Source organism: Hypanus sabinus, chromosome 3 (genome assembly GCF_030144855.1).
Source record: "Hypanus sabinus isolate sHypSab1 chromosome 3, sHypSab1.hap1, whole genome shotgun sequence".
Classification (NCBI taxonomy): Eukaryota; Metazoa; Chordata; class Chondrichthyes; order Myliobatiformes; family Dasyatidae; genus Hypanus; species Hypanus sabinus.
This window is the reverse complement of record NC_082708.1, coordinates 130,630,129-130,644,872: the sequence shown is the minus strand read 5'-3', so window position 1 is coordinate 130,644,872 and position 14,744 is coordinate 130,630,129. Positions and strand designations below refer to the sequence as shown.

The 14,744-nt window shown below is 37.7% G+C and overlaps 1 protein-coding gene across 1 annotated transcript in view; it reads left to right on the top strand.

The window, feature by feature from the left end:
- The window catches only part of usp38 (ubiquitin specific peptidase 38), a 34,292-nt gene extending 20,758 nt beyond the window's left edge, over window positions 1-13,534 (top strand). Inside the window, exons 11-12 of the mRNA XM_059965137.1 lie at window positions 5,129-6,497; window positions 9,637-13,534. Coding sequence (XP_059821120.1) covers window positions 5,129-6,497; window positions 9,637-9,801 — 1,534 coding nt within the window. The 3' untranslated portion in view covers window positions 9,802-13,534. The remainder of the gene's footprint in view (window positions 1-5,128; window positions 6,498-9,636) is intronic.
- The last annotated feature ends 1,210 nt before the right edge of the window (window positions 13,535-14,744 follow it).

Genomic DNA, 14,744 nt, shown 5'->3' with positions numbered 1-14,744 from the left:
TTATCAAAGGCATTCCCTTTGTTTTGTGCACACCTCATGACTGTAAGACATATATGAGCAGAATTAGGCCATACAGCCCATCAGAACTACTCCAGCATTCAATTATAGCTGCATATTTTCCCCTCAACCCCATTTTACTGCCTTCTCCCCTTAGCTTTTGAAATCCTTACTAATCAAGAACCTATCAACCTCTGTTTTAAATATACCTAATGATTTGGCCTCCACAGCCATGTATGGCAATACAGTCCAGTGATTCAGCACCCTCTTTCTCAAGAAATTTCTCTCATCACTGTTCTAAGAAATGGCTCACCCACAATAGAAAACATCCTCTTTACATCCACTCTACTTAGGCCTTTCAATATTCAGTAGATTTCAATGACACCCCCCCCCCCCCATTCTACTAAGCTCCATTGAATACAGGCCCAGACCCAACAACACTCCTCATGTTAGCCCTTTCATTCCTGAAATCATTCTCGTAAAACTCTGGACCGTCTCCTATGCCATGTACTGTCCTTAAAACCAGTCGCTTCAGTCAGATGGGGCTTGGCAGCTTATCCAACAGAAGGAAAGCTCTATTCTTAAATCTTCACTGCTTTGTGTCTGTACCCACTCATGGGAATGGCTTTGGGAGTAAACCCTGAGGATAAATCCACAGCTGGAGTCCCTAAGGCAGTCCTATGTTGAGTACAGCACCGAGTGGCAAACCTGTTACACCACTGGTGCCAAACTGTATCTGTCTCTGCCATTCCTTTGGATTCATCAACTATGTAGCGAGGGGGAGTCTGCTGCATGGACACCAGCTTCTCTCCATATCATACTACCCTGGCTTGTGTATCATGTAGACCGCTAGGACACAATATCCATGGTCAACCCCAACCAACAGAAGGCTTCCTCAAGTAATTTTGGTGACGTTGGAATAAATATTATATTATGATCTTATTGAGTATTTTAGCGGATTAGCATATCAGTGGGAAAAATGGCTTCCATTTACAGAGTGCATTCCACAACATGAAAGCATCCTGAAATGTTTCTTTTGAAGCGGAATCACAAAATTGTATTTTGAAAGGGAAAATGAAAGAAACAATATAAACTAATGGCACAATCTTCAAGCAGCACAGGATAGAGCAGGGAATTCAAATAATCAAATCTTTGAATCTACTGTTGTATTGTAGAGTCTGGAGCTGTGCACAAAAGCAAGGGGACTCTAATGAATCTTTTCTTTGCTAAGTAGGTTTATTCTAGATTTTTGTGACCAATTCTGAACACTATATTTCAAACATGATAATAACCCTTATTGAGAGTGAGAAGTTGTATTGGAACAGTTCAAGGGATAAGGGATTATTGAAACCCTGCTTTATTCTTAGAGCTGAGAAGGAAAAGGGTACATTTAGTTAGTGTTGAAAGATTGGGCTTTGTTAAGTGCCGAGAAAATGTTTTGATAAATCTTGATAATCAAAGGGCAATTGACAAGAGAATTAGTTTCAAAACAAAGAAAATTTGTTCAGTAAGTTATCTGGTCATATATGAACAGACCATTGGTAATTTCAAAGCTTAAATTGTATTTATACATGAAAAAAAAATTCAGAATAGAAGAAAAGGATTGGAATTTTTATTGTGCATTCAGATATTGACAAGGCTAGCAATTTTCCTGTCCATTTCTAATTAATCGCTGAACATTGGCTAGTTTGGCCATTTCAGAGGGCAATTCAGAATCAACTACAATGATAGGTCTGGATTTGTATGCTAGTGAAACAGGATACTGGTAAACGAGATACACAAGGTCTGCAGATTCTGGAAATCTTGAGCAATACACACAAAATGATGACGGAATGGCAGTCAGGCAACACCTCTGGAGGGAAATAAACAGCTGATACTTCGGAATGAAGCTCTTCATCAGGACGAGGAAGGAAAGGGACTGAAGCCAGAGTAAGAAGGTGGGGAGATTAACAGGGAGGAATACAAGCTGGCAGGGAGGTGGGTGAGATTTGCTAAAGGGGAGGTTAGATGTGTGGACGGAGCTGGGGGGGATGATGTGAGAAGCTAGCAGCTGCTGATAGGCAGAAGAGGTTAAGGGCAGGGGCTTGTAAAGTTGTCCATAGATGATCTGTCTCCAGCAATAGATCAAGGAAGGGGAGAGGGGTGTCAGATGGACCATGTAATTTTAAGGAGAGGGTGGAAGTTGGAGGCAAAGTTGATGAAATTGATGAGTACAGCAGTGGTGTAGGAAGCAGTTCCAATGCAATCATCATTGTAAGGGATGAAATTTCTCTCTGGGTAATCTGACGGCAGGAACATCAATTTTTCTAACTTCAGGTAACCACCCCTCGTTTCTCCCTTCCCTTCTTGTTACCCCGCCCCACCATTTTGGTGGCATCTTACCCCTTTTGTTCTCCCTTGCCTTCACAATAAGCCATCGTCTCCCTTTATTCCATTGTCCTCACTAATCAAGGTTTTTCTACAGCCCTTTATCTCTCCCTGCCTCCCATCACCTCGCAGCTTCTCCCAACATTTCACCCACCACCCTTCCTCCTCACCTGGGTTCATTTATCACCTGCCAGCTTGTACTCCCCCACCCCCCAAACTCCTTTTGATTCTGCCCCCTTCCTTTCCAGTCCTGATGAAAGGTTTGAGCCTGAAACGATGACTGTTTATTTCCCTCTATACATGCTGCCTGACCTGCTAAGATACTGCAATATTATGTCTGTGTTTCTAATAGTGAATCGGATAATTTTGTGGCTACTATTATTGATACAAGCTCTTAAGACCAAACTTAATTAGTTGAATATAAATTTTGGCATTTGAACCCGTGTCACCAGATCAGTTGTTGAGGTCTCTGGATGCTAGTCTATTGTTAACCACTTCACTTTTAGTTAATTAGATAATTACTTTTAAACAACAGATGTAAGCATACTGATCAAGATGACCACTACTTTCACTAATAATTTGTTTTATATTGCCATAAAAAAATCTGCTTCCTACATTCTTTCATGATGTAATTTATTGAGAAATCACCCAGCATCTCCCAGCTTATGGGTAATCAGTCCTCTCTTACAATAGGAGAAGGCTCTATAAGATATAATTAGAGATGGGTGGAAGATCTTCTTCCTGATTTGGCTTTTTTTTAGTAAGATGTGGAGTACACTGTTCGTACTCGAGGCTGATTCATTTTCTATTAAATTTTCTTAAAGACGGTTGACATAGTTAGGCCTGTGTTCTTTTACTAATTTGGCCTTGTACTGCACGTGACAGGTCATCTCGATCTCCACCTAACTTGAATTTTTGACCTAATAATTGAAGTTCAAATAATAGGTTATCCCAATGTGCCCACTTGAAGTTGAAATATGCAGAGATTATTTATGATCGAGTTCTTTGGAAGTTTTGACAAACGGAGATTAATAAAATGTTGAAAAAAAAATTTAGAAATTGGGCCCCTTGCTCCTGGTTTGAAATTGGTCCACTGAGTCTACAATACCCTAAATTAGATGGCAGCTATAAATGTGTGGCTTTCATTATATTGTTTTTTTTTGATTGACCATTAGAGATTGGACCATTCATCCAACAACATTAATACAATCAAAACCAATCCTTACCCAAAGAAAGTTGCTCCTTGTTTCGATTGCCTTGGTCAACCATCTCCTGTTGACATCTCTACGTTGTATTTCTCTGCCTTGACATGCTCCTCTCCATATTCAAAAATCTTGGCCCAGTTCTTATATCTTGGATTATCAGAAATTGTGCTCAAAATTTTACAAGTTTTGCAAAGTGGATTAATTGCTCAAATTTCTGCTCAAGTCCATTTGGGTATTGCCAAACAGCTCACGAACCAGCAGTGTTCATTATTTTCAGAATATTTTTCATGTTCATTAAAATGCTTATTTGTGACTCAGCCCTACAGCTGTAACAATTTTAATTGTGGAAAATGATTTTAGTTAAAAGCTACTCAGCCATTTAGTAGTACAGTGAGTTTTTCAAAGATGTTTATTAGTCAGTTTGTGTTCTCACTGAAAAAACAATAGTTGAACTGCAGTCTTTCACCTTGGGAGCAGTCAGTTTTAATGACTGCAGCCTGCTTCCAGCACAATGTTTTTACACTGGATTTTATTTGTTCTTGATATTCCAGGATCTAATGGGTTGCTTTTAAACCTATAACTTAAAGCAACCCACACAATCTAAATTGCAACTTGGTGAATCTATAGGCCTATGATTTCCCTTTACCCTGTGCTCCAAATCCACTGTTCTCATTGTTAAGTGCTTGGGACATTTTCCTGCACAGCAGGAGCAAGTTATTGTGATTTGTATTTCTTTTTTTAAAAATGTCAGAAAATCTGCTGAGAAACTGAAATTTTGTTTGAAAGTGAGGGCACCATTTTCCTTATGGGAACAGAAATTGGTTTCTTTGCCTAGTAACAATATCCACTTAAGTGAATATATTTCTGAGATGCTCTTGGGTTTTCTACTAAGATACTGTCCCAGACTTAATAAAATAACTGAAGAAGTTGATTTATTACTTGGGGACAGTATGACTCTCAAAATCCATCAAAATTACATGTAGCTCTGAATTCTTAAAAAACTGCTGAACAATGGATTTTAGTTTTCACATTGAGTAGCAGTTGATTGTTAAATAGACTTATTAATATGAACAATCTGGGTCTGTGGGAGATGGGTCTGAAAAAAATGTTAAGTGCTTTCAGATTTTATTTTAATTTAAACAATTCATTTTAAAAGTATTATTTCAGGGAAAAAGTAACATTTTTACTACATCTACAGACATAACAAAATATTCCAGTTAATCCTTTCATAGGGAATGGAAGGTCAAAACAACAGACCCTTTGACCCATCTTTCAATTTAAAATATCTAATCCTCAGGATTTACTCTTGTCCTTTTAGATGCAAGTTAATTTAAAATGTGGACAGGAACAGATTGGAAGTATTTAACTCTGGGAAAAGTAAGGACTACTTTATGCAGAGTGAACCATTTTCAGCATGTTAAATTTATATAGACTTGGAAATAATTCCATTACATCTTAGATATGTTTTCCCTAAATGTCATTTATATTTAACATGATTTGCTAAATTGTAATGTTATGCCTAATACAAAATTGTTTAGTGCTTATTCTTTTCCCCCTAGGTTACATGAAGAAGAAAAAACATGCAGAATGCTCAGTGAGAATTCCTCACCAACCTGTGAAAATTCTGTATGTGACTGCAATGCTCAGAAGCATCCCGAGGAAGCAACATCTCTCACTGAACCAGATCTAGCAAGAGTTGATGGAAAGACACTTATAGAGAAAATGTTTGGAGGCAAACTGCAAACCACAATACACTGTCTAAACTGTAAAAGCACGTCTCAGAAACAAGAAGCATTCACTGACCTTTCATTGGCCTTTCCTCCATGCCTTGAAGACATTGTAGAAGCTGGATCAACACAATTGCTTGTCCCAGCAGAATGTGAAAGCAGAATGCCTACATGTTGTACTGCAGTAGTCTCTGACACTCTTCAAACTGAACCTTCTATAGTTCATGACCTACAGGTGGAAGAAATTGGACATAGGTCAGAAATGCAAGACGAAATGCTTAAAACATTTCCATTACAATCCATTAATTCTGCGGATTCTTCCAGGGTGCCAATACAATCTGATGAACTGGTCACAGTTCACAGCAATAAATCTATTGAGCAGAATGACAAAACCAAGTCTGTCCCTAATCTAATAAACTACTTTCTGGCCCCAGAGATTCTCAATGGAGAGAACAAATATTACTGTGAAAATTGTGCCTCACTACAGAATGCACAGAAGCTGATGCAGGTAGTAGATGAACCTGAGTACCTCATTCTCACTCTCCTAAGATTTTCATATGACTCAAAAAGTCACGTAAGGCGAAAGATCCTGGATGATGTGGCACTTCCACTTACTTTACAGTTGCCAGTTGAAAAGAAAGCTCCAAAATCACTAGCAAACTCTCAATCGTTGCTATCTGACTCGCCTGAAAACCTGCCTAAAAAATTGAAACCTTCTGGTTCGGTAGATTCAAGCGATTCCCAATCAGTGTCTTACCACCTCTGTTCTATCGTCGTGCATTCTGGGATGTCATCTGAGAGTGGCCATTATTACTGCTATGCCAGAAACACCAATTTGGGATCTGTAGGTCAGTTGTGTTACAAGAATGGCCTTGCTGATTTGTCCTGTCCTCCAAGTTACGTGGCAGATAATGACAATTCCAGTACGTCAGTTATTTGGCATGAAACAAACTGCAAAGAGACATCAAAGGAATGGTTTCTGTTCAATGACAGCAGAGTGACCTTCACGTCCTTTCAATCTGTTCAGAACATTACTAATAAGTTTCCTAAGGACACTGCATATGTCTTGTTTTATAGGAAACAAGATGCTAATGATGGTATATACCCAAGTACAGTAAATGGACTGTGGGTGAATGGAGAGCCACCACTGCAAAAAGAACTCATGGATGCAATTACTAAAGACAACAAGCTTTATCTACAGGTACTGTATTTGGTGAATGTTATGTCCCTGGTGAAGAAGTTCCACAATGATAAACATTATTTGCAGTTTTTGTTAGAGACAGGTGCTCCTGGCTATGTAGGACAAATAGATGTGGCCTAAAAACCACCTTTATACTGGTAAAAATCATCACAGCAGCACCTTTCTTTTTAACTTTAACCAACCCCATCTCCAGCAGAGAAATGCACCAGCTACCATTTGACACCTGAGTGAACAGCAACCAATTTGAAAGAATGTTAATGTCATTATCCAGCTGCCAAGGGAAGGTGGGCTTTAATGGCCAAATTACATTTTACATTAAGATCCCTACAACTGCTCAGTCAACATCCTTTACCATATGTCAAGATGAATTAGAGCATGGTACAAAAATATTAGATTTAGTTTTTTTTTAATGTATATAGCACAGAAATGTACTGTATTTTTGTATTATTTTTATGTTTCTAAACTCTAAACTGACCCATGGAGTAAATCACAATTCTGCCAGCTTCTCTCTCCTTTTGATCAGTAGCTCAGTAAGTTTATCCATTGTGTGCTTGAAACATAATGATGAAGAAATCACTAAGCTTGATTGTCAGTCTGCATTATGCTTACTAACGGAGGGGGGGAGAAAAGCTGAAGATAGTAAAAAATAAATCGATTGAACACAACATTTCAGGCAGCATCAATGGAAAGAAATGGACGGTCGATATTTCTGATCTTGAACGTTCAATCCATTTCCCTCCACTGATGCTCCCTTACCCACAGAATTTCAACAGCAATATGTTTTTTGCATCCGCAGCCTCTTCTGGGGCTGAGAGAGGAAGATTTGTCACGTTCCTGGCTCCAACCCAACAGTCACTTTTGATGTGAACATGACATGTAAACAAAATTCTAAAACTCGTGCACAGTGACATTCAGCTGAATCTCACTGCCAAGACTTAACATATAAGTAAGAACAACTTGGAAGAAGTACTGAAGGATGAACGATATCAATAGATTAATATCTAACACCAAGCCACTGTGATCATAATAGATGGGTAAAATTGGAACTTTGTTTAAATATTAACTCCAGTCAATGCGATTATATCATGTTACATTGTTAATGTACAATACCATGGAATGACAGTGAAATGTTATTTTTGCTTCTCTTGATTGAATTCTTTAATTTGAAGCTTGCTGATGTAGGAATACGGTAAATGGAGACAAGGTAACTTATCACAAAGTGAGTTAATAAAATCAGCTTGCACCTCCTTCAGACCATTAAAAATCTGAGCTGGAGTGACAGTGGAAGATTTGGAAATGGGCTACTTGAGCTACAAATGATGCAGGAATTAGATGCAAAAGTGGGTCATATGGATCAGAGAATCTGCACTGCCTTTCAATAAGCTTATAGTTGATCTGTTCTTAGCCTCATCTCTACTTTCCTGTCAGTTCTTAAAATTTCTCTATCATCAAAATAATATCAACCTTGAATATATCTAATGACTCATTCTCACCTTCAACTCTTCCTGGCAAGTTGATGGAAATTGTTGATATAACAACAATGAATGATTTAGGAGCTCAACCAAAGAATTTACAGCCCAAGAATTATTGAAGCAACTGTAGAGTGGGACTGTGGGCCTAAAATGGGCAAATCAAAATATTTTCTTACTGGTGAGAGATTCATATCTGAGGAACAGTAAAAGGATTTAGCAGTCACCAGCCATTTCTGCCTATTCTACCTATCATCCACCTGTGATTTTGACCAAATATTTTTCTCCCCATTGGCATCACTAGGAATATCCCACAGCTCTGCAATCAGTGACAAATAACATAAACAAATAAGCATAATCTGCTCTATCACATTGACCCATTTGGTTTCATTCCATCAGAGAGTTTGTTTAACCTTTCTCTCGAAGTGAAAAGTAATTTGTTTTCTATGCTAATTTTAACAATGGGTCTCTGACCTGAAATATTAGTACTGTTTTCTTTCCATAATTGTTGCCTGACCAGATGATTTCATCATTTTCTCATGTTGATGCTAGGAATTTGCAAATTTGGTGTTTTCTTCATTTTCAAGTCCCATTCTTAATACCCTTAGAAATTAACAGCATTGATTCAAAGTTTGCCCCTGAACATTGAAGGAATGCAGTTAAACTCACCAATAACTAACCACAGATTTTTTTTGGGTTTATTAGCAGAACTTTCTATGAATATGTCTGTTCCAGTGTAATGCTCTGCACAAGGGAATTACCTTTTCTGAATGGATGAAACAACAGTGAGGCTCTTCCACAAATCAAACAGAAGTAACCTCACTAAGACATACTGTATAAATGTAAAGAGGGAGCAAAAAGACAGGAGCTGTCAATTGCATTTAGCTGGTAAAAGCAAGAAGTTAAATGCAGCTGATAAAAGACAAAGGGTGAATAAAAGGGAATTAATCCTTTTAATTCTTGTTAAATCTGGAACAACAACCTATTTACTATTATGAGTGTCAATTCACTCATAAATTCTAACTTCTGTCAATTCTAGTGAAGAACTAGTGAATAATTAGCAGACCTTCTCACAATTATAGTGATTTCAGTGGCAAGTCTTATCAGATAGTACTGCAGTTATGCATTCTGTGGAAGAATGGAGTAACTGTATTCTCCAACTGTTCCTCTATGACTGTTACTCTTAACGTGACATTCTCCATATATCTTTATATTTCCTTGACCCCTTTGATGTGCTCTTATTTTTAAATGACTACAGCAATCTGTCTTTTAAACTGTGGGTAATTTGGTGTTGCAGGCAATTGCAAGCTACTTTGACTGAGTTTATATTCACTTCATCTACCGGTTAAATCTTAGGCATTCAACAATGACATTTTTTCAATGAATTATTAAGCAGTTGTGCACCAGAAAGACTGTATTCTCACCTCTGTGAGTGTAAGTGGTGACCATATGTTATGAATACTCAGAAATATTTTTCCTATTCTAAATCTAATGACCTACTAGAAGCTGTGTAATTTTGCCTTGTGGAGTATCAAAGGTGTGACTATACCCCCTTTGGGTTGGATCATTATGATGTTAGCGTTTAATGATCCTTAGCATTTAAGGATTTAAACACTTCTGACAAGCAATACAATTGGAATAAAAACTGATTTTTATTTCTCTTCACATAGGAACAAGAGCTAAGTGCTCGTACCAGAGCATTGCAAGCATCTTCTACAACGTGTTCATTTCGTCCACATAGTTTTGATGACAGTGACCCACCAGGGAGTTGTGGCCCAAGCGGTGGTGGCGGAGGAAGTGGTGGGTTTAATACTATTAGCCGTCTTGTCTTCTGAGAATCTTTCAACAAGGCCAATTTTCTTCCCCTACCCTTCCCTCTTTCTGATAATCGCAGAAGCATGAATCAAGTCACTTAAGGATCAGAATATATTACTCTCAAGACATTTTTGACTGTTCCACTTGTTTATCCCAGCCTTTTTGGAATTGTGAGAAACACTGATGTGTACTAGCTCTGTTAGGTTGGGGGGAGGGGCAGGGAAGTCAGCTAAAACATACACAATTGCAATAATTTGTAAAGTTTGTAGGTTTCTTAACCTTGCTCCTAAATTTGACCATACCTATATTTGCATGTTTAGATTAATTTTTGTAAATAAGCATTCAGCATTTTAATGTGTATTTGTATAATGGATGTAAATACATTTCAATTGAACTTTTCAATCCATGTATTGAAAGTATAGAAATAGTAACTTATGAATTGCCATATTTCTGGCATTGGATTTCTTCAGTACTTATAGTTTTGAAAGTGTATACAGCATCTTGTAACTTCAGGGAGCATTACTTGTCATAAATTTGATCCACCTCAACACCCCACCTTCACCACCACCCACACAACACAGACTCCTCCATGTGTTTGTTCATCTGTGCCTTGAGATCTGTACAGACCGGGTACATTTCAAAATCCAGAATCTGAAGGTTATATTTTTTAAAAAAACAACATCCTTGGCAGAGGCTGAATCACTTGTATATTTATCACTGATGTATCTTAACATCTTAAACCTTGTTTACGTTTTGAAGTTTCTAAGAAACCCTGCCATCACTTGAAAAGATCTTTCATATCCACACTAAATCCAGAACAGTAATAAAAATGTTTTCCTCTGTGTTTGTTCATGGGTAATGCAGTGATTTAACTACTGAATAATTCAATACATTGACAAATTTATGTTGGGAATTGTTCTACCATTGTGCTAAAAAGTTTTGAAAAACAATATTTATAAATATTTAAATATATAGGATATGTGATTAGCAAAACAACATACTGGAAAAATCAGCTTTTATTCAGTAATAAGTTTTCACTAAATTATTGATATTTTTATTTTAGAAATGCTTTGCTATGCTTTAGGATATGAAATTTTAAAAAGTTTTGAATTCCATTTTGGATATGATTTTTTTCCTTAAATATATTCGCATCTAGCAATAATCAGTTTCTGCAGAATAATTTTTTCAACAATTGTTTGTCTTCATTAGACATCTCTTATCAAATACAGATTCAGTGAAGCTATTCATCATATTATCAATGGAGTTGTTATTTTGGAACTTACTTTTAAAATAACTAATGGATTGCTTTCCAAGATTCAAGATTGTTTAATGTCACACAAGTGTAAAGGAGAATGAAATAATTGTTATTCTGGATATGATGCAGTGCAAAAAAAGGTAAAGAACACAATAATAAAAAAAACACAATAAATATAAACACAGTGGATTTCAGTTTATTGGGAAACATCAGGACCACTGCACTTTGGCACAATTAAGTAGCTGCCCCAATTAGCCAAAGATTCATGAAAATATTTAAAAAGGTATTTTAAAAAAAAAACACAGACTACCATTTAACTGAGTAACAAATTATGTATTCAAATGAAACACAGAACAAATTAGAATGCTACCAATGCTACAGATCTTATCCATTATATCCAACGATGACCGAAAACCTGTGCAAGTGGAGAAGCTGCTGCACTGGGACAATTCCACTCTCTCAACCTCAGAGGTCCAGGTCCAGAGGCTTGAGCAGTTGTCACACTGGAGACTTCCTTAGTTGCACTGGAAAACCATGACTACTTCAGTGCCTCGTCATCCCCTTTGCTCTCCACGCAGCATCACTGAACTCCCTTCCTTGGCCGTTGGATCTCACTGTAAATCTCATCCACCCAGTCCACCGGAGCTGACAGCATGGTGGAACAGGCATGTCTTTATTTCACTGGGATATGAAACCCACCACCCAACCTCAACTGATTTAACCTACTTGTCAAAGTGGTGTATCAGGATATGGCTGGTGTCATAAGCAAACAGCCACGTGGAGTCATGAGTGAGAGCTGAGAGTCTGTGGGACAATAGGCAACAATCAAGCTGATTTTTGATACCTCCAAATTCTTTGTAGTTCCTAACTTTTTGAAGTAGTGAAATAGTTTAATTTTTACTCCTGGCTTTTTCTGGCATTTCCAAACCTGAATGCTTGAAGACACAGTGAGCAAAACAGTTCTGAATTGTCTTACTGCTCATTTCTTGCCAACTATCAGTGACAAATCACTGGTATTTGAACACAGAATCACATAACTGATACTATTTACAACCATATAACAATCACAGCACGGAAACAGGCCATCTCGGCCCTCCTAGTCCGTGCCGAACTCTTAATCTCACCTAGTCCCACCTACCCGCACTCAGCCCATAACCCTCCACTCCTTTCCTGTCCATATACCTATCCAATTTTACCTTAAATGACACAACTGAACTGGCCTCTACTACTTCTACAGGAAGCTCATTCCACACAGCTATCACTCTCTGAGTAAAGAAATACCCCCTCGTGTTTCCATTAAACTTCTGCCCCCTAACTCTCAAATCATGTCCTCTCATTTGAATCTCCCCTACTCTCAATGGAAACAGCCTATTCACGTCAACTCTATCTATCTATCCCTCTCAAAATTTTAAATACCTCGATCAAATCCCCCCTCAACCTTCTACGCTCCAATGAATTTAAAAACTGTTCATTCTATAAGTGCAATATGGTGTCTTAACAGCCACACAAGAGCACATGACTGACACTAGTCAGAAGCTGTTCAGTAATAGTCTCCTTTTCCAATTAAGTGGTATAGTATCCCAAATAAATGAAGGGAACCTTGGCTATTGATTTGGTTAGTTTTTGTTCTTTAAAAGTTGTCCTAAATAAGCAGCTGCCCCGAATAACTTGTTGTTTTAATTAACCAGAATCCACTGTACATATAGTAGCTTATATAGATTGATTGTATGTCCATAAAGTGATGCTAGGCACAGGAGTGTCTGTACAAGGTTACTCTGCCAGGAAATAAGTAGTAATGGTTGGAGGTTGTGGAGGAATGGGTTGGTGGATGGAGGTATTGATCAGCCTTACTTTCTGGGCAAGGTAACTCTGGTGGTCCTGGTGTGGTTGGTGTGCAGCCTCCTCCCCAATTAAACAATCCCTGAGCAAGGTGGGTGGTATCCATCATGATGATATTGGCCCTTTTCCAACCTCTCTGAAATATTTGTTTTACAAACATGCAATGTTCTTTTTGTTCCCTTTTTATACCCCAGAGATTGGATGATAAAGCATAACTTCTTGTTACATTTTTGACTGCTGTTATTAAAACATTAGCAGCGCTTCATTTAGAATTTCCTTGACTTCAAAGTGCATGCAGGTGTTTTGTAGTCGTAAAAGGTACTTTATTAGTGCAAGGCATTTCCTTTTCTCTCGGGAGATGAAGAAGGGAAAAAAGAGCTAATTGGTGAAAGATTAAAATAAAAATGCCAATTTGGGTATGTGTTCTGTGAGTGAGCCTATTTGGCACAATTTACAGGTGTTAATTTTTTTATGTTGGGCAAAAATGTTTGATATTTCTCCCACAGTTTATTTCGAAGCAGTGTGAATTTGATGAGGCTTTCTTGAATATTGCATTGGATAGAAGTACTCATTAGCAGCCAGTGATGCTGACTGAAGTGTCTGGCTGCTATAGCTAAGCCTGGAGTGTTAGAGGTGGGAGAGACTGGAACAAGCCAGTCATCTGCCTGTTAATAAATGTTGTACAACATTGAAAGTATGTTTTGTTTGTAGTTAATTAACTTTACCAATATATTTAGTTTCCAGAACCTCAAAAGATAGAACTCCATTCTTTCCACAAAATGTAAACTATTAATATCCAAGCTTGGTATAAATTCAACAGTGTTTACAGAAGAACACAAGGACTAGCAATTGCCCTAAACAGGAAATTGCAGTCCACATCTCACACATCTAATCTTTCTGACACAATATCTTCAGGTAAGAGTTATGATCTTGACAATTTTGAATTTGCTGCCTCTCCTAGATATTGATTGGATACATTCAGCAGCCCTGAGATTTACTGGCATGGAAATTCAAGCCTTTAGAGGTGTGCAATTGAAAATGCACTCTGGATGAATCAGCACAAAATAGTGACCATTTTCAGGTGGTTACTGGAAATATTACCAGGCAATTTTGCAGAGCAATCAGACTTGCACATCTGATGTATATCAAATTGATGTTATATCCCTGTGTAATGCTCTTTTTGGAGGCCTACAGGAAGAATTGAGCCACAATGTCGAAGTAGTGATCATTTTAATCACTCTAATCTTTTTTATTTGCTCTGCATCGGGCTGTGACCAAACTAAGGCAAGTTCATCTTCCATCTGTCATCAGTGATCCATTTAACACACATGGCACAATTTATATAGTAATCCCCTACTGAACTCAGTTTATTCAACTACCAGAGGGCCTGACCCTACAATTTTCTCATTTCTCACAGCACTAATCCCCCCAATTTCAACAGCTTGTAGTTAACTTTTGAATGATGTCCAGGCAATGACCATAAAGCTTTCTACCTTCCTTTAGGCATTAGTAGGAAGCATGATGGAAACCCTACCAATTTTTTTAAACCAATGTCTTTTCACTTGTGAATTTGAAGCTTCATACAGAATCTGTCACACTTCACAGAAATTATTTCATGAAATTCATGTTTGTTTCATTTCTCTAGCCTTACAGCCCAAGATCCTGTTTTATTTGCTTTACTGCAGACTGTCTTTTAAATTTAGTTCAGGTAGTCTTTCAGCTATGACAATTCATTCAATTTTGGGGGGGGCGGGGGGCAGTAATGTATGGTTTTAATTTAGGACTTTTATTTGTGCTGGTTAAATCAACGCTAATGAATTTTGACTCTTCAATATGACTTGAGAGCCAGTTAAGGAAATCAATCGTAAG